This window comes from Drosophila willistoni (assembly GCF_018902025.1).
Source record: "Drosophila willistoni isolate 14030-0811.24 chromosome 2R unlocalized genomic scaffold, UCI_dwil_1.1 Seg167, whole genome shotgun sequence".
NCBI classification, from domain to species: domain Eukaryota; kingdom Metazoa; phylum Arthropoda; class Insecta; order Diptera; family Drosophilidae; genus Drosophila; species Drosophila willistoni.
Window position 1 is genome coordinate 9,747,264 of NW_025814050.1, and position 26,800 is coordinate 9,774,063.

General features: G+C 28.9%; 1 protein-coding gene across 5 annotated transcripts in view; it reads right to left on the reverse strand.

Moving 5' to 3' along the window:
• Nucleotides 1-2,262: 2,262 nt before the first annotated feature.
• LOC6644182 (neuronal acetylcholine receptor subunit alpha-7) overlaps nucleotides 2,263-26,800 on the reverse strand; it is a 103,855-nt gene continuing 79,317 nt past the window's right edge. For 2 of the 5 annotated variants that reach the window (XM_047010524.1, XM_047010526.1), the window contains exons 5-12: nucleotides 18,968-19,148; nucleotides 17,707-17,782; nucleotides 16,779-16,973; nucleotides 9,758-9,844; nucleotides 4,592-4,701; nucleotides 4,315-4,529; nucleotides 4,053-4,226; nucleotides 2,263-2,582 (exon numbers count right to left, since the gene is read on the reverse strand). In XM_047010524.1, the coding sequence (XP_046866480.1) occupies nucleotides 2,498-2,582; nucleotides 4,053-4,226; nucleotides 4,315-4,529; nucleotides 4,592-4,701; nucleotides 9,758-9,844; nucleotides 16,779-16,973; nucleotides 17,707-17,782; nucleotides 18,968-19,148 (1,123 nt within the window). In that variant the 3' untranslated portion in view covers nucleotides 2,263-2,497. Of the gene's footprint in view, nucleotides 2,583-4,052; nucleotides 4,227-4,314; nucleotides 4,530-4,591; nucleotides 4,702-9,757; nucleotides 9,845-15,325; nucleotides 15,413-16,778; nucleotides 16,974-17,706; nucleotides 17,783-18,967; nucleotides 19,149-26,800 lie in introns of all 5 variants that reach the window. The other 3 variants (XM_047010523.1, XM_047010525.1, XM_023176599.2) reach the window with 2 other exon arrangements.

Sequence of the window (26,800 nt, forward strand, 5' to 3'; positions counted from 1 at the left end):
TCGTACTTTCTTTTTGTGTTGGTTTATCTTCGGTTGGTTGGTTGTTCAGTTTTTTTTTGGGTTGTTGCTTGCTCTATTCCGTTTATTAAAAATATATATGTATACATATATATCTTATATGTACTTGTATGTATATATGCGGTGATATATGTGTGTCATAAAATATATATACACCGGTTTCTTACATATTTTTTACTTTTTGTTTGTTATTTTTTCTGTTTTCCTTCACATATTGCTAAAGTTTCTTCATCATTTTATTTTTTTTTTGGATTTTACTAATTGGTGACTATAACTTTTGGGATTTTTGGGGTTGTTGTTGGTTTCGATTTTGGTTTTTTGCTACAATATTTCAACAATAAATTTTCTAAAAACAGCATGTTCCATTGAACATATAAGTATTTCTCAATTGTATGCTTTTGCGGTTTTTGTCATTTGTTTAAAATTATTTAGATTTACTATTTGTATGTATGTATCTATATTATTATATAAATTATTATGTGTCAGTTGTTTTTTTTTTTTTTTTTTGTCATATACCTTCTCACGTTTAGCTATTCACACCACTTTCACAACAGAAAAGAAAAAAGGAGAAACAAAAAGATAAAGAAAAGCACACACAGTGAGAAAACTCTAAGCAAATTTCAATTCTTGGGAAGAAAACTCTTATTAATTGGAAGTCTATCTTAGAATAACTCAGTGCTGGATTAAGCCATAGATCCCTTTTCGCTCTTTAATAAAGATTTATGGAGACTTTCTACATTCTAACTTCAGAATAAAGATATAAATTTTTCGAAAACACCAAAAAATGACTAATTGTAAGAAAGAGTTAATTTATTGGAATATTTTCATGTTCTTGGGCATTTTTAGTTTCGCAGGAAAAGATAACTTGTCAACGTTACAGTTTTGAAAAGAAACGATTTTTGGAGAATTTTTTTGAACTTGTTTAATTAATTTTGTCACCTATTGAGCTCAGATTGTATTTTGGCTAATGAATGAACATTTTCAATGATCAAAATCTGTGTTTTACAGCACTCTTAAAGTGCGGGGCCCTGCTATATGACTAATCCGGCACTGGAATAAGTTAATATTTCAATTGCCTAAAAGCATTCACTCGGATTCATGCCTTAAAGACTTACAAAGCTCAACAAAATTTAGAGTCATAATTATTTTACATATAATAATGATCTAACCCATTTAAAATCTTACAGTTCGAAATTTATATTTTTGAGTATGTATTTAATTTAAATATTTTGTTTTAAATAAGTTTCTTTCAAAAGAAAAGAAAAGTAAACATATAGGAATAAATTAAACGTTGTAAAGAATGATTTGCTAAATGACAAATTAATATAATTTTAAGATCAATTAATGAAGTATTTTAAAAATCATTCTTAAAAAAATTACAACAACAATTCAGGCATGTTATCCTTATGAATGCTTTTGATAGAACAAAATGATTATTATATAAAAATTATTATTTTATTACAAAATAATTGTTTCTGTCATTATTAAGTAGGGATCATATTTTAGTTGCAAATCAATTTGAATTTAATGGAATTAAATAAAAATTACTTGTTGGTCCACATGATCCCTAATAAAGTGAAATAAAATAGTAATTATATGCAAAGAGAGAGGGTTGCTTAAAAAGTTACTATATTCGAAGTGAAATTTTTGTATTCACATCCACAAATTGTTGCTGTCCCTTGTCAATTTTATTTGTTTTGTTGTCCTTCCTTTTGGTTTGTAACATTTGTCAATTAAGTGCTTGAGTATGTGTGTGTCTGTGTATTTTTGTGGAATTCTTTGTGTCTGTGTATGTGTGTTTGCCATTTTAAATACATATCTAATGTCTCATAGGAACAATCTCTTATATATATATATATGTATATATCTATTATGCATCTTGTTGCCTCTTTGCCGGTGTTGTACATACATAAATTATAGCAACTCGGCAAGTTAATTAACTTATAACTTTGTTATTGTACATAATACATATGTAATTATGTCTATGTGTGTTTCATTTTGTTGTTGTCTTTATAATTTTATCTTCATCTCATCACACACATCCTTTTTTCCCCTTTTTTTTTTGGTTGCTTCTTATTTATTTGTTCTATTTTATCTGTTTCTTGTTTCGGCAGTAATTTTTGCTTTAATTTTCTTTTGTCCATAAAATATTTCTTACTTTGGTTTTTTTCTGATGTTTTTTTTTTTGGTTTTGTTTTTTTCTGAAATTTACTTATAATTTATATTTATTTAATTTTCATGTTGACTTAAAAATGTAATTAACAATTTTTTCGCTTTGTTTCGAAGCAGTTTTGCTAGGTTTGAAAAAAGAAACTTAACTAGGACTTCCTCATCGATTTGGGAAGTACTTGGAAGACATACATACAAGTGCTGTATGTCCATATGTGTGTGTGTGTGTGTTTATTAGAAATATATCCGTATCCTGTGTATGTATGTGAGTGTGTGTGTTTTCTAGCTTAATTGTCTAAATTGAGCGGCCTTATTGCACAATTATATGCGGAGCTGAGAGCAGCACGGTTACCGTTGCAATAATCGTAAAGAGCGTGAAAACAATTAAACAAAATCTGTGAAGTAGAAAAGAGAAGAGAACAGAATGAGCATGAACAAAACAAAATGGCGGCATTTCGCCATTTCTAGGTGTTGGCCATGTTTGAATATTTATACCACGTGTGTGTGTGTACGTGCCAAGCAATTTGCCGGAAGTTGTGTGCGCCAAATGCGTCTCTCGTGCGGGCTTAATTGTTTGATTTAGATGGCAGCAGCTCAAAGTAAACCGCTTGTTTGTTGGCATTAGGTAAACTCCTACACACATACACACAACTTGTGTATATACAAACATATGTATGAGTGTATATATATTATATAAGTACACATGGATGTACATATATGTGCCTTTAGACACAATAAGGGTTCAAGTTAGCTAACGAGTTTCTTTTAAGTTGAGATTATTTTCCAGATTTTCAATTTGATATTAATGAAAGATTAAGTCTTGGTCAACTAACTATATCTATAACTATAACTATCTGGTCTACTTGCTGTGATCAGCTCTGAATTTTTTCTTTCAAATTTATTTGTGTTATACAACAAAACCTGCTAAAAACTATACAAAATTTTTTTTCCCAAACCATTTTATTACTAAGCTTTTGAAATATTGTGTAAACTTTGACGTTTAATATAATTTGATTTCTTTACTGAATCAAAGTCATCTGAAATAACTTGCAATTATATATTTTGTTACAATTTTTGACTTTAATAGCATTTTACAATACTAGTTGGTTGAGAATCTACTCTAAGCTTGTGGGGTTTGAGTCTATTGGATTGCAGCATACAAATAATAGGCTATTTAGTTCAGTCTTTAAATATTATAATGTGGTATTATTTAATCAAAACCTTTTACAATTCACTTTTGAAACAAATAGACGCAAACTTTTAACGATAGAAGAACATAGGGAGAAATCCAGAGGGTTTGGGCATCGAATACTTTCCAACTTTTTTCGAGTCTTTTTACAGTCTTCAAAGTGGTCGTGAAATTCTATTAGGTCCTCATATTAAAAAATGCTAATACTGAGAAGTACTAAATTTGAAAAATCTTGGATTTCAAAGAATTAATAGATCCCTCTATGCAATCAAGTTCTACGTCTGGCTCAAACTGATAAGTTAAGAGACTACTCAATAGTTAAATTCTAGATTAGCATCGTTATGGATAAGTAATAGTTGTAGAAAGCCACAAACATGTTTATAAAAACATATGTAAATAATACAATAAAAACTTTTACGACTCCTAATGGTCTTTAAATGGTTTGACTTCTCAGTGGAAGTAAACAGTATAATTCATCTATATTTGGCCTTTGAAAAGAAGTGTTATGAGTCTGAGCTCCTTTTAAGATATAAAATATATTGTGATATTGGTAAAAATGTCCATAATATACAACTGCGAAATTAAGAAAACTTCCATATAGACGAAGTTAATCTTTGTGTTGGTATACCCGTCTTTATAGATTTTGTTTTATTTCTCTTTATTTACTTCTACTTACCTATCCACAACCATTGCAGCGAACTTCCAATCGCTTATCAATTCCGCTTCATCGTCAGCTTTGCGCATGCGCGCCGTTATAAATTGCAATTCTTTAAGAATTAAGTGTAAATCTTTATGATTGCATCCTATTGCAGTATGATGCTCCTCCACCGTTGTGGGTCGGCCAAAGCTACTACAAATCGGCCATAGAAAAATAAAAACATATTAAAATTGGATTTTTATACAAATTTGTTGTTTTCATTTTTTTTTTTGTTACTTACGCCGACGAACCGATGGCGGTCTGTGATCCCGATATTGTATGCCGAAAATCATCATCAATATCAAGAACATTGGCTAGTAGGGATTTGGAAGAACGTTCTTTTAATTCCAGTTCCTTCATGCGATTGCTTAATAATATTGTTTTGCGTGTGATTTTGCGGCCGGGTCGACCCATTCGCAAAATCCAGGGCAGCCATTGTAGGAAAACGGATTTGATCTAGAAAAAAATTGGTTAACCAATTAAAAATTGAATTTAGAGTAAGCTTTTGGGGTACTTACCCACGGTGGCATCTCGTGTATATCCGCTGTGCGATGATGATAGTTGAGTACCACAACCGTTAACACCACAGATGATGCAACCATGAACATGATGCAATTGAAATAGGTGCCTAGATGACGTCATCGATTATCAAATTAAAAACAAAAAAATAAACAAAAAATAATAGAAAAATATATTAATATTTTTAGTCCATGGGTCATATTAAATTTAATGTTTTCTTTTTTGGCAACACTAAGAACAAAAGCCTTGAAATAAAAATCTTTTTACAACAATTTAGTATTATATTCATTTCATAGAGTTAAAAAGAAGATATCGTGAGTTCTTTTTTTTTAAATTTGGATGCTTTTTGTGATTAGCTTTACGACTACTTATATGTACATACTTTTGGTTACAACGGGGTGACAGTTTTCACATGCTTTAAAAACATGCAGTTTAGTTTGATAAAGTTTCTACTAGGATATGCGCTAAGGACAGTTAAATAGATCAAGATCATGTGAAAGATCATGTTATTTATATAATGTAGACTCAAATATGAGTAGAATTTATACGGGACTTAAAAAGGGATTAACTGGGAGGACATTAGTTTAGTACAAGGCTTGAAAATGTTTAACATGTTTAATTTTTTTATTATATTTTTTTGAATAACTTGATTGGAATCGGACTTATCAAGATCTCATTAATAAAATAAATTCATTCAACTTTAATTTCTTATGGAGAAATATGCTAGTTTTGTTTTTCAAGCTGTAGTAAGTTAGCAACGTTTTTGTTATGTTTAGTTCCGGCTACTAAAAATTAACTCATATACTTATTTTAATTTTAGGATAGTATGTATGTGATGGCCATATATTCTTCAACTATTATTTTATATACATAGATTGAAGATAGACGTGTGTTTATTGGAATAAAAAAATTATATGAATAAAAGCTATTAAATAAATGTATAACAAAATTATTTTTTCTCATTTTTTTTACCCGCAAAATAAATTAAAAATATTATAGAAATGGCAAAAACTTAATGACAAATTAAATTTTAATGGGGGAATAGAAAGTCTGTTTTTTAGAGAATTATTTAACAGGCAATTTTTGGGAAAATCCTTTTTACGGGCAAAATAAAGTTGTACAATTTCGAACACCCTAGCAAAAGATGGTAAAGTAAAATCATCGTGATTATCTTATCTAGTTACATATTTTTGCTTTCACAAAATATTATAACTTTTTTTTATATAAAAAAAAAAGAGATGAATAAATAAAGATGTTGGTTGAAGGGTTAATCAAAGCTTTTTCTTAAAGAATTCTGAATCGAAACAAAAGTTGATTATATTTTTAACTTTGATCTACGTATATCTAAATGACTGTCCTTTGGCAATTATGTTATGAAGGTCACAAGGGTCACGGCACAATATTTATTTATACAAAATAATAAACATGCTCATGCTTACATAAGTCGAACATTTCTAATTGATAAAATGTGAATGTGAATTTTATACATAAATGTTTATTCGTATATTTCATTTAGATTTTGCACTGTAAAAATGTTTTAACTAAATTCTTTGTGAATATTTAAAATATATATATAACTATATACATATATATTTAAGGCATTTATCAATTGGTTTAGTCAGCTTTTGATACTTGGATGTGAGGAATATTTGATTTGATTTGATTTAATTCGATTTGATTTCGACTACAATCATTTTAAAGTGTTAATATTGTGTGTATTTTTGTTGAAATTTCAGAGTTTTGATTATGTCTTTTTTTTTAGCACCCTGGAAAGCATTAAGGTTCAGCCAAAAAAAAAATGGGTATGGAAAGAAGTGTTAGGGGTATCTATGTATATGCTGAAGGGGCAGGCAGTCCTAAAGGATACTTTTTCGTTCTTGTTTCTCATGCTCTCACCTACTTTATGCGACTCGTTTCTCGATTTTTAAATTATTTTACAAATTTCATTTCATGATTTTTAGTCAGATTGGATTTTTTGCTACTTAGTAAGACTTTGTTCATTTTCATTAAATTTGTTTTAGCAGCTAAAAGAGAGAAATCTTATTTGTTGATTCTAGAAATTTTCGTTTTATTGATTTTTAATATTTTTTTAGAGTGTTTTGTTTTTGTTAAATGATAAATTCAAATGTTTTGTGTTAGTTTATTGTTTTTTAGACGAATACCTAATAGAGGCACCGCCTCGCTTGTCTTTGTAATGACATTGCCGACCAATAAAGAGAAAACTGTTTGCGATAGTAGTATAGTAACACCTGGAAAATATTTATGGTCAAGAATTCCGTTTTGTTTAATACAATGTATATATGTATATAGAGAATATAAAGGAAACACTTTTAAATTGCCATCCATGTGGCTTGTCAGAGAGAAAAAGGGATAGTTTTTTTTCGAGAGAGAGAGAGAGAAAGTTAGAGAGTTATTAGTTGGTTAGTTAGACCCTAAATGATATTTTTTGGCTGAACCTTTTTGCAAAAGCTTTTTTTTTTGGGCAGTATTCGAGTATGTATAATATATATAGTAATATAATTATGTTTATATATATTATTGAGTGCATTTATGGGCTTAAAGTTTGAATAAAAAATATCAAGGCATCAATTAAGCTTACACATTAGTTTGCATTGGGACCCATAACGAAATGATATTTTTTTGTTTTATTGTTTTTCTTGTTTTTCGGTTTATCCTACATTTTCTAGTTAATATTGTTCATTAAGTATGACAAATTCTCTTCACATTTTTCCAAAAAAGGTTCTCAAGCAAAAAATATCATTCCGAGAAAACAAAATTAAATGAAAATGGGTCAAAAGTAGTAGTTAATAAGTATGTATTATATATGTATATATTAGAAGTTATAGCCGAAAATAGCTAATCAATCAAAGGAAAATCAAAAGAAAAACTGAAGGGAAAGTACTTTTGAAATAGCTGGTGATTGGATTTGGAATTGGTTAGTGGAATAATATCATTTGATCTATGGCATTTAGTAGGATAGGGTGGACTGAGCACTATCTGTATCTGTGTGGGTGTGTATGTGTCTGTGTAAATGTGTGGGTGTTGGTATATATTTGTGTGTGCGTGTGTGTATATGGTTTGAAAAGCGTACGAGCGAGAACGAAGGGTGAAAATATATGTATATATATAATTGATTAAAAGTATTTTTTTTTGCTGATATGCTAAATGCTAAATAAGGTGATTTATGAAGTGAATTTTATAAACCAAATCAAATACAAATCAAAGTTTTAAAAATTAAATTAAATTTTTTCGTTTCTTTTCTTGTTTTTTTTTTTTGTTTTCTTGTTTTTCTTGTCTTGATATATTCAGTTGTTTTCATGGTGATAATGCTGACGACGACGACATCCTTTTTTGGGCTTATTCATTCTTGTATATTCATTTGGATTAGTTTATTCACGAGTATTTTCCCAAACTCACTTGTATTGAAATCTGTCTCATAAGTATCTTTTGTAATTGATAGTGAGAGTTTGATTATTTACGAAGTTTGAAATTAAATAGTACAATTAATGTGTACTATAACATTTAAACAAAAAAATAAATTTCAAATTTATTTCATATATATTTTGTTAGGTTTTGTAAAGTGAAAATTGCTTGGAATAATTATAAAACCAAGTTATTTAATAAAAATGGTGAACAATTTTCGATGCAAGAAAACATTTTTTTTCGAATACTTCTGGCCAATTTGCAAACTTTGTTTTTGTTCTGAATTCTATAGCCTTTTTCATTATAGGTTAAATGAATTAAATAAGATGTATTGAAAATTAATGTCTCTTTATTTCAATGGTCCATTTGATTAGCTTCAGGACTTGAAAATTATTTATTACGTTGGACATTGAATAAATAGTTTAAGTGGAACAACTGAAGAATTCATTAGTTCAAATTTCGAGTAACTTTTCATAAATTATGAATGAACTTAAATTTTTTTTTGCATAGAAAAGGCCAAATAATAATTTATAAATGAAATTCAAAAGTTTTCAGAACAGTTGTTATTTCAAATTTTGATAAAAATTTTGAAGAGATTTGTTAGAAAAAATCTCATGATTTAATTTTTATGCATCAAATTGTTGTTCTTTCACCATAATCAAGTTACAGAATAGAGTAAGTTTTTTTGTATAGAAGTGAAATCATTGACGTAGCTTCAAAAATTTAGTAAGTTCGTTTTTTGTGCTGAGTTAAGAAGTTTTTGTAGATAGAATTTTGTTTGCCACGTTTCAATGAGAAAGAAAGTTATAGAGAAAGTAAGGTGAGATAGTTCAGAAAATATATATAATAATTTATATATATATATATATATATAATATAGATAACGATAGCATTTAAAAGACGACTTTATACTTTTTTTTTGTTTTGTTAAATTTTTTTTTGGGCATTTTGGCTTGTTTTTTTTAGGGAGATAGAGTTACGTTGCTTTGAGGGGCATTTGGATTGGATTTGGTTATTAAAAAAGCAAAACCATGAAAATTATATACTTATTTTTTGGGTTGTAAAAATGAACGGGTAGAGTGAGATAGACTGATAGATAGACAGAGAGAGAGAGAGAGAGAGATAGATAGATAGAGAAAGAGAGATAGAGTGATATAGAGATAGCAACACAATATTATGATCAACTAAGAAACGATTTTCGTTTAGAACAATTTTAGAAAGAATTAGTTAAGTTGAGTTTGAATTGATTTGGTTTTTGTATTTTTTTTTTTTTTGGTTTTTCATTTAGTTAGTTAGTAATTAGTAAACATAGTACGAAGTACACAAATAACATTTAACAACTTGTTGGCAATTTTTTTTTTTGAATATTTTTGATGACTTTGGTTTTTTGGTTTAGTTAGACTAAAACTTTATTTAATCGGTTTTTGTTTTTGGTTTTTTTTTTTTTGTTTGGTTTTTAGTTAAGGATTAGATATGCGAACAATTTAGCAAATGTGTGTGAATAATCATAATAGAATATATATATATATAACAACAATAACAATAATATTTATGAATATATATAGATATATATATATATGTATGTACGTATATGTAAATCATATTAAATTTGTTAATTAATCAGTTAGTTTTTTTGTTTTGTTTGACAAATTTGAATATATATTTGCATTTTTTTTTGTATATATATATTAATTTTTGTTTTTTTTTTTTGTATTTTTTGTATTTTTAAATGCAATCGCTACCTAACAAGGGGATTGCATCAGATACTTGGGGCAATGTCTCAGCTACAAGGTTGAGAAACACTGTGAGCGATAGAAGAATTGTAACTCCTGAAACAAAAGAATTGAATTTTGGTTTTTTTGTTGTTGTTTGTTTGTTTGAAAATCACAATAGAATAATAAAATGACAATATCGAAAATTAAATAACCAGTGAAAATCAAAAAAAGAATTAAACGTACAATTATGTTATATGTTGTTGGTTGTTGTATTGTTGTTATTGTTTTTGCTGTTGTTGTATTGTTGCTGTTGTTTGTTTTTGTTGTTGTTGTTGTTATTGTTATTAGTGTGTAATTTGTTATTGATGTTAGTAACTTGACATTTTGACTTTTTGCTTTCGCTCTGTGATATAGTCAATTTTTCGATTTTTATTATTTGAATTGTTTTTGTAGTTGTCGTGTATATATTGCATTTTTTTTGACCAAATATTTCTCTATTTAGAATTAACATTAATTGGCTTTGAATTTTTTTTTTTTTGCTATCTCAATGAAGTGTTAATGAGTATATGCTTGAGTATGGTAGTAACTCAACTAAAATATTGATTAGGATCAACTAAAGTCTGTTTGGAATATACGAGATAATAAGTAGGCCGAAAGTGTAAAGTAAAAATCAAGTCCTATGGAGAGTGGAAATGATGGTCCCTTCACCTATTATCACAATATGAACACTTTCAAAAAGAAAGATGTGATTCAAAAACTCATACTATGTTAATTTGCCACCATCAAATGGTAAATTTTTCAGAAAAAAACTATTCAGTCAACTGTTTATTATGAATAAAATTTGTTTTTGAAAGCCAAAACACTTAAGTGAGTTGGAAATCTACCGATTTAAATACCATCTATATAGAAAATTTCCATTAACCATTTCCATTAACTGGCGAAATTGTTAAATTCAAAATTCTTTCCAATTGAAACACAATCTGATGGTTTTATCTATATATACATAAATAGCTTTCTTAAATATTGAGATAATTTTGTAAAGAATATGTCAAATTTATTTAAATAATATTGAAATTTGAAAACATGAAATTTTTTTCAAAATGAACAGCACTTGTTAATAATTTTTTACTGAAAATACGTTATCTATGAGGCAATACAGTATCGAATATAAATCTGCTAATAAATCAGATACTTTGAATATATAGTGCTATCTTTTTGTTTGATTCACAATTCTAAATAAGTATTTAAAAGTATTTTCAATTTTGGTAATTGAAAAATTGAATGACCATGTATGCAACTGACAGAAAATGATCAATCAAACGACCTACTTCCTTCCCAGAGTATAGAGCCCGAGATGGAGTAAGTAAGTTCAATTCTCACGTTGGTTTTTTCATTTTCCTTTTTTTTTTTGTTCGACATTTCAAAAACTTGGAGGGCTAAAAGTAGATGGCCTGCTGTTGGCCACATCCTCTCAACTTTTACCCATTATAAAAGTTATAAAGTAGCACAAGTTTGCGTTCATTTTTTTTTGTATCTCTCTCCCTCTCTCGTTTACTACTGTTTTTATTTTTCCTTTGCCTGTTTGAAGAATATTTGTAAATTGAACTCGAACTCGAAGTGGAGCTCAAGTAAAACTATGCCTGGGTGTGTCTTTACTTAAGAAGGCTTTTTCTATTTAGTTAGCAACATTTCCACCCACCTTGGGACTACGTGTTGGCCTAACTTCAATGGGGGGCAGCTTATTTCATTATTTCTGCGTGGGGTATTAGTAAAATAAAATGAACAATTTTTTTTTTGCTTAGCATGGGCTGTTTTTTCTTTTTTCTGTTTTTCTTGAAAAGGTAAAGGAGTTTTGGGGTTACATAATCATATGACATAATATGAACGCATGATGAGACAGGAGCATCATGAACGATACGATATTATGTGGAGTTGCAACTCAACCATCTGATCAAATGGATCTGCATAAAATGCAAGTTCAAATGTTGCGCAATTTCATTTTTGATTTTTAAACATTTTGGATTTAAGTTGAATTGATTTTTAAATTGGATTAAGGGTGTTTGAGGGGGGGTTGGGATGATTCTCTATATATTTATGCAAGATCTGAGTGATTATCTGGTTACTGGGTTTTATTTGAGGGTAGGAGGGGAGCTAAGTTTTAAAAGTCAGGAGTTTAAAGGGACAAATGAGTGTATACAACTTTTTCTTTGAATTTTGTATTTAAGCATTGTTTTTATTTTATTTATTTTTTTTTTTTTTTGGTTTCTGTAAGGTGTGTGGATTTGGTTTCAATTTATTTGTTTTTTAATTTTTTTTTGTTTTTTTGTGACTTTTGTGCAAAAACAAAGAGTTCTTGCCAGACAGAGAGCGAGAGAGAGGGAGAGAGATAGAGCAAGAGTTAAAGATATAGAGTTTTATATAGATCAAGAGAGTTATATATTTGAAGAATTCAAGTATTTAGCTTTACTTTGAATTTTGTTTCTCAGATTTGGTTTTGTGTTGGTTTCTTTTTGTTTTTTTGTTAATTATTTTTCATATTTGGCCTTATAGCATGCGCGTTTTCAGAGTTCGTTCAAATTGTTATCTATTGGATATAATTTTCCTTGTTTTCCTCCATGTAGTTCTGAGTGAGAGTTTGGTGTACTTACGTCTGTTTTGAGGTGTACGTTATTTACAGTGTTCAGTTTTGTTTTGTGAGTGATAAGTGGCATAATTATAAGTTTATATATATATATATAGGTATATAGTATAAAGATCGATGGTATAGATATTTTTCGGCTTAAAGAAAAATAAATACCTACCAAAATGACTAAAAATGCATTTAATTCAATATATTTGTTGATCCTAGCTAGTATAAATATGTATATTGTAGTTATGTTTATTAAATGTATGGTTTTCCTCTCTATTCTCTACCAAGTATCAAAATGACATTGGCTGGCTTTTGATTTGTTCTTTCTTTGCTACAAAGTAAACTACAATAGTTGTTTTATTATTGATTTTGTATTTTTCTTTGGTTCTGTTTTTTGTTACAACGAAAAAATTTAACTACTTGTTTGGTTTTTGGAAAACATTTTGTTGTTTCTTTTTGTTGCAACTAACCATTTATGTACATATGCATGTGTATATGAAATTAACTGACACTGCATACATAAACGTATATATTTTTGTTTTATTTTTGTGGTTTTCAGTTGGGTTTATTTGGTTTTTGTTTGATTAAGCAAATGCAAATTGTATATTGGTTCTGTGGCTGAAATCTCTGTGAGGTAGAAAATAACTTCTTTTCTTCGTTTTCTTCATAGCTCAAATAAATTATAAGTAAATAATTTATTATTTGTTTGAAAAATACTAATAAAACATCAATGAAGATGCCAACGATTTTCATTTGGCTCGAATTTATTATAAGTTGTCAATGAACTCGCACTGTTTGCAGAAGTTTATTGACCTAGGTCTGTGATATGAATGATTTTGAATGACTTAGTATTTCGACTACACTCATTCGGTATGAATACTAAAAATGCGACGAATAGTAAGAGCTTTGTGGGTGTTCTTTGATATATATATTCGGTTACATTCGTTACATAAATTGCTATGAAGATTCCGAAAACTCTGGGAGTTATTCATTCAACTATATTCATTCATTCAATCCTTATAATACTACAAATACTCAAAACTATTTGAGATTTTTAACGCTTCAGATTCCACTACTTTCATGTAGCGATATACATATGTATACACTTTGAGTTTTTGAATTATTCATTTATACATTTTCATTTTCATAAAAATTCCTTCGTTAGGAATTTGAACTAACTAAACTTGTTGCATTCTAATTTGTTTGAAATTTCTGAAAATTGGATTACTGGACTTGAAGTTCAAGTTGAATATTTAAAGAACTTTGATTGTGAGTTTCCAACTTTTTTGAACAAATTAGTTAATTATTTAATTAGTTAATATGAAACCTTATAAACAACTATTAATTTTTGATAAATTTACCATTAATATTTGCATTAGCTTTTTTTATTTTTATGTTTTTTTTTGCAAACTTTGTTGCTGTTGTGTCTACTCGAACAAAAAACAATAAAACTTAAGAATTGATAAAACTATATTTGGACACTGTATTTGACACATTTTGTTTGTCTTCTGTTTATTTTCATTATTGGTAGCGAAAAAAGGTTGTTCGTTGGATTTGTTTTTTGGATTTATTATAGTTTTTGCTATATACAATTGTTATCTAGATTTAAAATACGTTTTCTTTAATTAAGCTTTCAGTCTAGTTTTTGGTTTTTTTTGGTTTTAATGAAATTTTAATGCTGCTTTGATGATTTTAGATATCAGGCAATTATGAATGAGGAGGAAGGGAAGGATCCCGTATTATATAGGTATATATATAGGTATATATGATTAATTACGTTTTTAGACACACTAAAGTCAAGCGATATATACATGATGAGTTACTGATGGGATTTATTTAATTGTTTTAATATAATACGTTAAATTAAAAGTAAAATTGTTAAATATAGTAAGACAGAGAAATGATAGCTAAGGGAGGGAAACATGGATATCGGAGATTGGGGAAGTACACAAACCAACAAATCGACCAACAAACAAACAAACAAACAGACAGAAACAACAACTCAAAAACCGATTATATAGGCTTGGGGATCAAGGGTAAAATACAGCAAAAAAAAAAAAAGAATATGAAAAGTTGTTCTAGTTGGGTTTTTTTCTTTTCTTTTTGTGAAAGCTGCTTGAGTGTTGTTGTGCTGCTGTGTGTGTGGGTGTGGATGGGTCTCTGTGTGTGTGTGTGTGTGTGAGGGTATGGGTATGTGTAGTCAAATACCAATTATGTCAGAGCTTGTTTTTATGATTTTTTTTTAACTTTTAAGAGAATGAGCAGCTGAGCAGCAAATCTATTGTAGTTACTAGTTAAAGTAAAGTAATAGTAAGTAGAAGTAGTTTTATGGAAGAAAAAATAGACTTTATAGAAAAAGTTTTATGATTTTTATTAGCTAGCTAGTAGAAAAAAATAGAAAGTGAAATAAAATTGTATTGCTCTGGCTTTTTGAAATGTACTTTACATGACTTAAGACAGGACAGAGCTTAGATAGAGATAGTTGTAGAAGTAGTTGTTGTAGTAGGAAGTGGTTTTTAAATCTGATTTTGTATTTGATTTATAGTTTTTATAGGTAGGTAGAGTTCTATCCAAGTTCCTTTTTGTGGTCCATACATACAAGAAGTATTAAGTTATAGATATATAGATATATGTATATAGTAGTAGTAGTCATTCTCCATTCTGGGTGTGTTTTGTGTAAGATCTAAATAATTGGCATTTTCTTCTAGTTTTTTTTGTAATTGGTAAAATTTGATTTGAAGTTAGTATATTTTTTGTCAAATTTGTTTTTTTTTTATTTTATGTTCTTTTGCACTACAGAAATTTGAAAACTAATGATCGAAATTAACAAAAGACATAATTAAAACAATTAAAATAAAACGAAAACGAGTTAATAATATAGCATTTTTCTTGCTCTTGGAATGCACAGCTTGGGCTTTGTTTCTATATATATAGGAAATCATTACGTGTATGTTTTAAGTGTGTACCTATAAGAGGAACAGCATCCGACGTTGTCGGCATAGACTCAGCAACAAGGTTTAGAAAAACTGTTAATGATAGTAGTATAGTTACGCCTGGAATTAAGAGATATTTATAAATAAATATATAAACAATAAACACAATTTGACAAATCAGTAAAAAACAAAAGAATAAATTGTTAAACCAAACTAAACTTAATAAGTACACAAAGAGAAGAATCAAATCAATAAGACATAGAGAAATAAACTGATTGAATTTATTAAATATTTTTTAATGTTTATATATATATATAGAGAGAGAGAGAGAGGATATTGCAAAATCGTTTACATTAGTTTACGTTTCAATTTAATTGGGGAATTGCAGATCTTTTGGCAAACGAGTACAAAATGCATTAGTCAAGCAATTGAGAATTGCAATTTTTGAGATAAGGATCGTACATTGATTAAAGGAGATCTATATCTTGTTTTTATAGTGGTGAGAAGTTAGTACATGTGAAAGATAACAGATGGTCAATCAGTTGCAGTTTATATTAACTTTTGTAAAGCTTTACTTCACTGGGAAAGCAACAGAATATTAAAATGTATGAGCCGAGTTGAGATGACTCTTAGGAAGAAAAATATCACAGGCAGGAACCAATATGTTCAAAAGACTTCAGGCTAAAACCACTTGAGAGTTACAACTAACTAAAGCAAAAAATGAGAGAAAAAGCTTATGTCAACATTTTTTGCAGACATTAGTACATTTTAAAGGACGAACTCGTCTTTCATTATGATTTTTAATTGAACTTCTTCTTTCTGACTTAAAGGCACTCGAAACTAGCCCAAAATCAAAGTTCTTCAGAAAGAAATCATTTATGAACTCGTTTTCCAAGATTTGCATTAAGTATATTTGTTTAAGGGAAAGTCACAACTTTATTAGTTTAAAAGGCGACTAAGACTGTTTAGTAGGCTTAATAAGGGGTATATCCTTTAATTTATTATTTAATTTTTTTTTTGTCACTTTTACATTTTACTTAATCAAATGAAAAAATTTAAAATCATGCATAGTTTGAATTTGATTTATTATTCGGACTAGAATCTTTAAAAGCAGCAGCGTATAAAAATATATATATTTTTTAAGAAAAGGTTTTAATTTTTTTAATTTGTTGTTGTTTGTTTTTTTTTTGTTTATATTATTTTAAATCCAGCTAAGCCTCATTTCGCTACCTTGGCTGCTTTGCCTAACCAAAGAAAATCGAACACCTGACTAAATGCTTACAAAAAATGGTTTACCATAATATTCTGTAAAGAGCTGCAATAAAATTTATAACTTATTGAATAATAAATTCCAAATTAACGAGATATATCGTTAATTTCTTTTCCATCGTAGTAGATTCTTTTATTTTAAAACGTTCTATATATATATTTTTGTTTTTTATTTTTGGTTATTTGTGGTCTTAACTGGAAACATTTGCATACTCACCCAATGTTAGTTTTTCACCCGAATCTGGTGGCAATGTGAAACCCAATAGGGCCATCGATGATATTAGCACACATGGTACAATTAAATTAAAAAAATAATATAATGTACGTCGACGTATTTGTATAGTAAAGGTGATATCAACATATGGTTCAGGGCAGCAGGCGTAGACTATGGTATTTTTCTTTCCCGGCATGGCTGGACATCAGAGTCGAAAAATTAATATTTATAGATCGATTAATAAAGTTCATAATTTCAAATTGATTATAGACATACACACACACATACACGCACATAGACATTGACATTTGTGACTTGTATGTAAGTACATGTAGCAAAATGGATTAAAATTTTTTAATTTAATGAAAATTTTATGGCACAACACTTTAATGTTTAAAAGATAAAAAAATTTCAGAAAGCTAATTCAAAATTATATTGGCATAACAATAATATTAGAATTTAGAAGGTGTATACATACAAATTATAAATGTTTAATAATTTTTGCACTAATTTAATAAGGTCAAAGTGTTATGCCATTAGATGATTCGATTCTTTATAAGTATTGCCTTCTTATAAATTCTTTTTGATCCATTTGATTCATGTACAAACTTTGCACAGATAAATAACACATATTTACAAGTATTTTTTTTTTGTTTTTTTTTCCATTTTTTGATTTTTCTATATACAAAAATTATTTATAAAAGAAAACTAAGCAAATGATAATGATCTATGAAGCGTATTTCTATAAAAAATATATGCTTAAATATATATATAAAGGAAAATATATATATATATATATATATATATGGTTTTAAGTAGGACAAGCATAAAAAGCAGAGGAAAATGATAAAACATTTATACAATGACAACAGATAATAGTTTTTTTTTTTTTGGAAAATAATGATGATTTTTCTTTTTTAGTTTTACTAACCAAGCAAGTACCACTCGCCATTTGTTATGAAATCGGAAAGATCCCCTCCATCTTCGGAATTCAAAACCAAATCCAACTTTTTTTTTGTTTTTTTTTTTTAATGTAATAAGAAAATTTTGTTAATTTTTCACACAGTTTTGAGTTTTGGGATTTTTTTGTTTGTATTTGGAGAAAGAGAATATTTAAATTGTTTAGTTTTTGTTTGTTGTTTAAATCGGAAAAAAGCCACATTGATCAACATTTATGTACAATTAGAAAATGTGTTCGAGGTGTTTGAAAAATGGATATATATGTATATATAGCAAGAGCGAGAGTTTTTTTTTTTTACTTTTTATTTAGTTTTTAACTTTAACATTTTTTCATTGTTGTTTTTGTTTTGTGCACAAAAAGTATGCGGTAAATAAAAGAATATTTTAGTTGCTTCTTGGGGTTGTTTTTCTTTTTGTTTGACTTTCATTAAGAGTCTTTACTGCGTCCAATAAATAGTTTTATTGTACTTTTTTTTTTGGGAATAAGTTTATCTATTTTTGGGCGTGGTTGTTATAATCATTATTTTGGGCCTGCCACCATGCAAAATAGTTTGAAACTGCTCGAAAGTAATTTCCACACATGATTCCTTGATTTGAGAGACAAACCTACAAAATTTTTCAAATTTGTTCGTTTTTTTTTTTTATATTTTGTCCGTGGACATAAAAATATTCAATATAAGATTGATCATTTTTAGTACACCATCAATTTTTTATGATTTTGTTTTGTTTTTTTTTATTGAGATTTGGTTATTTTTTGGTTTTGTAATTCGCAAAAACGCAAAGAATTGATTTGAGTAGGGACAAAAAATATAAAGTTTAAATTCATATTAGAAGTATAGATTAGGCATAGAAAGAGAAGGAGAGAAAGATTGATAGATAAAGAGAGAAAGAGTGTGGGGAAAAAAAGGAAGTAGATCAAATAAAAGCATACCATTTAGAAGGCCTATTAACTATTTTAAACTCTTGCCAGCCTAATTTAACTAACTAACCACTAGCACCTCCCTAATAGTCGTTTTTGATTTCCTGATGTTATCCTAGTAATTGGCTTTGTTTTATTGCTGTTGTTGTGCTTGTGATTTGGGTGAATCTGAGTGTACTGAATTGTTGACGTGTGTGCGCTAGCCTAGCTTTTTTCTTTAACTGTACTGTAGTTTAGTTTTTAGCTGTTTGCTTGTTTAATTTATTAGTTTCTTGTTGTTTTTTTTGTTTTTGTTTTTGCCAAAACACTTTACCTGATTTCCATCGTAAGTCCAACTACCGAATTTCATTTCGCAATGTTGGTCATCAAATGGGAACCACGTGATGTCTATCTTGCATGTGCTCTTGAAGATACCAGGGGGCACGTACAGACAACTGCCGTTATGTTTGACCACAATGTTGGTGTGATACGTGCCATCGAATCCCTCATCCGCGCTAAATTATTGTACAATTTGATTTTAATTCAATTATGCGTGGTACTTTTTTTTTTTGGTAATAGTTTATAGGTTTTTTTTGTTTGATTTGATGTTCATTTTTTTTTTTTTTTTTGGTTATCGGTTTGTTATATAACTTGCGCTTTTTTTGTTTTTTGATTGTTTTTTTTTTGGATTTGGAAAAAAATTTGAATAGAAAATTTTTTTTTTTTTTGGTTTTCTCTAAATAAAAGATAGAGAGATAGAGATAGAGCTTGGGATTTGGATAAACTATATATGAGGGTTTATTCTAGTGTTTGGTTTGCAGTGTTCTTTGTGGTTGTTTTTGTTTTGTGTAATTGGAACTTAGTTTTTAAGTAATATTTTTGTTTTTTGATTCTAATTTATGAACTACAGGCATTAAAATTATGGGTTAATTCTATATCTAGGGGTACACTTTTTTTTTGGGTTAATGTACGTAAAGATTACCTTAGACTAGATTATATTACATATATAAACATAAAGTTCCCATATATTTCTATTTAGACTCATCCTTAAGTTACTTTTTTGTCCTGTAACTGTTTTTCACAGGAATTTTAATGGTTGACGGTGCCAAAAGCATATTGGTAATCACATTAATTAGCGATTTTCGAAACTATTCTTAGCTTTACTACAAATTAGATGTATGTACATTGAATGTACAATGAAAATGCAAAAGCAGGTTAATTGTTTATCTTTGTGTAAAACTTTAAAAGTCCTTTTTATGTCAATTAATCAAAAAGTATCTAATGAGCAGTGAAACAAGTACAAAAGCTTTTTTTATTCTGTGGGTAAAAACAAATTCTCAGCATTGTTTTTTGACAGTTTTAAGTTGCTAGGCACATGAAAATTTATATGTACTTTGCCAGCGTTTTACATAATTTTGGATGCAAATATCCTTTATTTTCATATATGCTTCTAATAGATTTTGGACCTCAATTAAGCAAAAAGTGGACAACAGGCTTCACCTATGTAGACTTAGGCTTTAAATAAAAACAAATATAATTAATTTTAGATAACAGTTTTTAGGTGTGCTTTATTTATGATGGAAATTTTATATTTCAATCATTTCCCAGACCTTTTTTTAAACCTAAGTACATATTTTTAGCTACAACTTTAAATTTCAAATCCATTTTTCAACCCTTTTTTCAAATTTAAGTATCCAAGTTTCTCGATTGACTAATTTTGAAAATTAATTCAATAAATTCAACATTTGCAAATATGTTTTGAAATACGCTTACAATAAGTTTAACCTACAAATGAAAAGAGCCAATTTTGCCATAACATCCAGAAACTCACTACATTTGCGTAAATAGAAAATTTATTTTTATCGATATCTATGTACATACGAAATAAGCAAAACTCAATGTCCATAATTCATATTCTGATGAGAGAAACTAAATTTTCTTTGTTATGGGCACATATACATATACATATACATATGTATCTAGAAACCCTCACAACATTGAAAACATGAATATCTGTGTGGAACTAGAAGCAATATCTATGCATATAGATGCATGCAAATGAATGAAACTGTAGTTTTGGGGTCGAATCCAAGTTCAATTGAAGTGGCATTCTTCGATTGAAATTTCAGCTGGCTGCCATAAAGCGTTATAATATGTACAAAAAATTTGGATTTTACTTCTGTCCTCATATCGATACGTATGTATATAGCTGTTTTTTTTTTTGTGTGGTCAGAAAACGTGGCTTGTGGCAAACACTTGAATTAAGTTTGCAAGGCACTCCACAATGATAACCACAAGAATTGGGCGTTGGAGCATGGCATCTGCTTACCATGAGCCTATATGGTGGAGTATATAGGCATTTAACTGGAATTTGTACGATGATTAGTGCAACAGACGAACCAGTAATGAGGGCTTAGACGCACACATGCGCGTTTACATTTACACACACACACACATACACGTAAACACAGCAATGTACAGATGTTGTGCATTTAGGCTTGAGAGCTTGTGGTAAAGCGTTAAATCGGGTTGAAGCCAATTGGGATGTTGGTATTTTTGAGTTATTTGCTTAAATTGAAAAGGGTTGTGAAGAGCAGTTTTCCAATCGTCAGATTTCTGAAGAACTAATGCACCTTCATCAACAACATATTTGGTCAAGTTTATGCTTCACTTAGCCCAATTGTTCAGACAATGCATTGCTTTGTTTGTACATTTCAATTGGTCTCAAAGTGAATTCATTTTGAAGGCTTTATTCAAAGTCATTGGGGTTATGGCAAACTGTCAGTTTCATTTGGATCAAATAACTAATATACTGGAAAAAAATATTGAAAATAAAAGTAAAAGCATTTCAATGAGATTTTTGTTGGGATTTCTTGGGATTTTTCTTTTTTCCAAAAACCAAAACCCAAACGGAACCCAATTGATTTGCACTCCATAATGAGGCAAGGCCAATTCTAATCTGTGTGTATCTTTTCTTTTCATTTTTTTTTTATTTTTGTGTTTCTGTTCTGCTGTTATCTGTATCTATCAGGGCTCATCTAAATGATGGGACGTACATTAGCAGGACTGGCGTCGCATACAAATTAGGCTTCTTCTCGCCAACCCCCACGCAAAAAAGTCACAAAACAAAAAGAGGAATTAATAAATTAAACGAAATAAAAGTTTGCCGATTGTCAAAGATGTTCCAAAATATAAAATCAACGAAGAAACCGTTGGAAAACTAACTGAGTTAAGGCAAATATTTTGGATTTCTCCATGAATCAGTTCAATTGGCAACTAAAGTGAATTTGTATTTGTGTTTGGGAGTTTTTGTGGTTAATTTTGATTTGCGGAACGTATTTCGAAGCGAATCTGTTATTCTCTAGCTTTGGACTCTGTAGAAGTTCATTAGCAAATAAAGTTGACAGCCGAAAGGTTTTTTTTTCTAGAGGGGAATGTGCTAGGTGCCACGCCCAAGACGCCCACGTTCATCCAATCACCACACCAAAAAGCCAACAAAGCCCACCCATCTCCAATATACTGATTTCCCCAGACTGTTCTATCTGCTAGTATGCTGCCTGCTGCCTACACATAGCTAATCAATATGATTTTTATTTCAAGCCCCCCCCAAAAACAGACGAAAAGGAAGTGAAGCGTTGCTTTTTGTGGGCAGTTTCGTTGGAAATCAACACCGGATGCTGCGTGCCAGGCAAATTAAAGGCCGAGACCATTGGCATACCGAGGCATCGCGTACGTGTTTTGTGTTTTTCGTTCTGCTCATTCTCATTTGCTCATTCATTGAGGAAGAGAGAGAAAAGCCTTTTTCCGTGACATGTAAATTCCATTTGCCGCACCATGCGTCAATCAAGTGTTAAACTAACTTTAAATAAGCTGCTGCATTTCGCCAAATAAATTGCAATTAGTTGGAAGCAAGAAGAAAAAAAAAAAAAAATACACAAAAATAAAAGGCAGTACCAACTCAGACTCTGAGGTGGTTTGACATTCCACCAGGTGCATTTGGGTTTTACAAATTTGCAGAAAATCCCCGCAGTTTGTCTTCATTTCAATGTGTCTGTATATAGCACAACAAAAAAAAACTTTATGGCGTTTTGGGACCTGCGGCATTTAAGCATCTATGTAGGTGTTTTTTTTATAACTTTTTTTCTAGTTCACACCTGGAATGGTCAACTGAGAGTTGGATAAATGGGCTACAAATTCTGACATTTAAGTTATGGCTTAAAACTGTTTAAGCCTTTCATGTGGCCGAGTGGTTTTTGCGGGCTGAAAAGTATGCAATGTTTTTATTAACTTTACATTCACCCAACTTGACAAGTAAATTTTGTTGTAAACTTTCTAGGTAATTTAAGAAACTTTCTTTATAGAAATATCACAGAAATATTTATTGTATTGCAAGTGGCACTAAGTAACAGATAATATGTAATACCCAAGTAAAAAAGATTGGTAAGCTGTTGCTCTATTTTTCAAATGTTAAATAGCTAAAACTTGGTATGATATTATAAATAAATTAAATATCAATACTGAATAGTAAAAAAACACACCTGAGACCTCAGCAAATGTTTTTTTTCTGTTATTTCATTCACACAAATACACTCATATACTCCATCACCTATTAAATAAACACATATGTAGGCTATTATCATTAACAATTAACTCCTATTATTTATCCCGCATAAATCTTAATTAAAACCTGAACTAATGGTAAATTAATTATAATGAGAATATACATAAGTACCTATAATAAGAATAAGACACTATTTATGGGTTAATTCCTAGCATCGTAGATTTGCCTGCTGATAAAAGCAGATTTATGTCTGTATTGCGAATACATTTCTTAACATGTCTGAAAAGAAATATTATGGCCGAATATTAAGCACTACATTCTGCAATGGCTAAAACTGTAAATTTTTCAAGAGATTTATGCTATTTAAACATAAAGTTAGATTACCATATCTGAAAATAATCTTTAAACCTTTAAATCGGCTTTGATTATAGTACATATGTAAGTCTACCTTTGAATTCTTATTTGATTTTAGTTTATAAAACTAAAGGACCAAAACTTTAAAGAAATAGGAAATATCTCTCTTAATCGCTCAAGATTTCTTTTAAATAATTTATGTATAGCTATTCATATACATATTAAATACTTCAGATAGGTATGACTTAAAACAAAGAATCTAAGTTTCAATAATTCAAATATATCGCAATTTGAATAAAGCTTAACAAAATTTCTTTGTTGATTTACTTGGAAGGCCAGAAAATCAGAACTAAAATCTGAAAGCCTAAAAGTTATAAATTCGTGAACACTTCTGTTTTTGATAGTGCTGCTATTTTATCTAGTTATAAAACGTTAGATCTTAAAAACTGTGCACTAAGTAATATAATTATAGCTATAAAAATTACAACGTAATTGTTGACTATTTTTTTGCAAGTTTTTCTTGCTGTTTTTTTTTCCACACAAGTTGCTTTGGCTATGTTTACACTCGATTTTCTAAGTAACTAATACATATGGTTTTTGTGGTCAGTTTTTATTGTAGCTTTGCTTTCAATGTCCTTGGTGTCTTAGTCTAAATTGTGACATGCATCTAAAATGGAGCTTACAAGCAATACAACTTAAGCTAACTTACAAAGACTTAATGGTTTGGCAAATGGTTTTCAGCGCCGGCGCTGTTGGTTGGTTTGGCTCTATGTGGTTTCGATTTAACATGATGCATCATTTGTGTGTGTAGTTTTGTCGGTTATTTAGGATCACACACATCGATAAACACACACACACACACGCACAGACGGATAAGGTATAGATAAGTTAGTTAGACAATTAACATAAAGTATAGTTAGACAGCAAAAGTTAACTTGGACATTGATAAAATATATGAAATTTATATAGTTATAGACAGAAATAAGTTTACTCTATATATATATATATGCATATTGACGTATATAGTGAAACATAGCTATGAATGAAACAATTGCACACACATTGATAACAGTTGATTGCTTTGGTAATTGGCAAATACATTCACACACTTTCATTCACACACACACGCACGCAAACATTCACACAGACAGAAATAATTCTTCTTCGTCTAAATGTGAAATGAAATTGTAATTATTCTGTGTATTTCGATTGCCAATCGAATGAACATAGAACATACACAATACAATAACATTGATGTTTACTTTTATCGTATATTTTGTAATTTTGTAATCTTTTTGCTTGTTCTGTTCGCACATTTTTCAATGCTTTGTTGAGCTGTGGCTTATAGAACGTATGATTTATGTGAGGCGTAATTAGTATTGAAGCATTTACTTATTTCTGTTATTTCACTCACACAAATACACACACAAGTACATTCAATCACCGATTAAATAAACACATTCATATGTTATATATGTAGGTAGTTGATTTTTACTATATATTCTAACATCAAGTGAGAGCAAAATGGGAAAACAAATTTTATTTTGTTTTGTTTTTAATAGATGAATTAGGCAAAGTGAAGACTACACACAAAAAGTAAATACATTTTCTCTTTAGAGTTATTATATTTGGCATTTAATATTTGTTAGTTTTTTATTTGATGAATTTTCAAAATATAACAAAAAAAGTTGTTTAAAAATTTATGGCAGTAAAAAGCCATCAAAGAAGGAATAGTTGATTTCAATAACGAATAACAGACACCTTAATATTTAGCCAGCGAATTTGATTGGGTATGAGTAAAGTTGTTAAACAATTTTCTATTATATGACATAAATTGCTTCAATCGGAATAAGAAAACATGTTGAAAAAGAGGCTTTTTTTGATGATCATTGTAGAAAACTAATTGTCTTCATGTTCATTTCCATATCGTAATTCTAATGTAATATTTTGATCATTATGTTATTGAAAATTCATCTTATTTAATCGGTTAACCGAGTTAAATATACACATGGTTAATTATGAGATATTTTGTTACTGTTTTTTTGTTTGATTTGCCATCATATTACGATATTAGTCTTAACTATATTGATTCTTTTAAATGTTAGTATTTAAGTTTACAATTAAATAAAAAAAAACTTAATTATTGGTTTGTTTAATATATTTAATTTAATTGTATGTATATATATATTTGTCAATGTATATGTTTGTGTCAGTGTATATATTTTGTATAAGTGTGGGATGTGAGGATCGTAAAGTAGATAAACTTTTTTTGACCAACAAAAGAAATGATGTATGTAAGAGAGTGAGTGTGTGTGTGAGTGTGGGATGGATAAATTGGATAGGTGGGTTAAACAGTTTAACAAAGTGCCCAAAAACTAGTATTTCGTTTTGGACACATTTAATTTTTTTTTTGTTTAAGAATTTAATATTATGAATTGATTTTTTGTTGTTTTTTTTTTTATTTATAGGTATTATTTAGAATTTTGTTTGGTTTAGTACGAGGGATTTGATTTCTCATGCACAATACTTGAAAATCTATTTTGCCATTTTTACAACATGAATAACGACGTGTGAGAAACAAACAAAAAAATTGTTTTTTATTTATTTTTTTTTTACATTTTATCTATACTCTTGCAGCGTTTATTGAAAAGTCAAACATGAGACTGATAGCCCAAAAAAGTATGCTACATTTTTTGTGAAAGTTAATTTCTATGGATAACGATAAAACTTTCTTGATGTGGTTTAATGAAATCGGAATGATATATAAAGTCTTCTTTAGGAAGGCGTTGGATCTATTTTAAAATTAAGGATGTTAAGCTTAGCTTCGTACTATGGTAAGATTATTTCTTAGTATGAAAAGTAGTTAATTTTTCTGAAAATAAATTCCGTTTTTTAGCATCATTTACGTAGCTAACTGCAAGGGTATAAAAACATCGGTGTGCCGAATGATAAGTTTGTTTTTGTTGTGGTTGTTGTTGTTTTTTTTTTCTTTCTTTTGATTGTTTGGCCAAATAAATTCAAGTACTGAACGTCTAACCAGAGATATTACACCAGCATATTGTTGAACAAAGTTCTCTCATGTTGGTTATTGTCTTTCGGAATTAGAGCGAATACGAAAAATTCTAAGAACAGACCACAGACTATAAATATATATAAAAAATGCTTCATTTTTCTTTATTTTTCATTTCGCATTTTTCATGGCTTTTTTTTTGTTTCTTTCTATTTTCATTATTATTATTTTTTTTTTTTTTT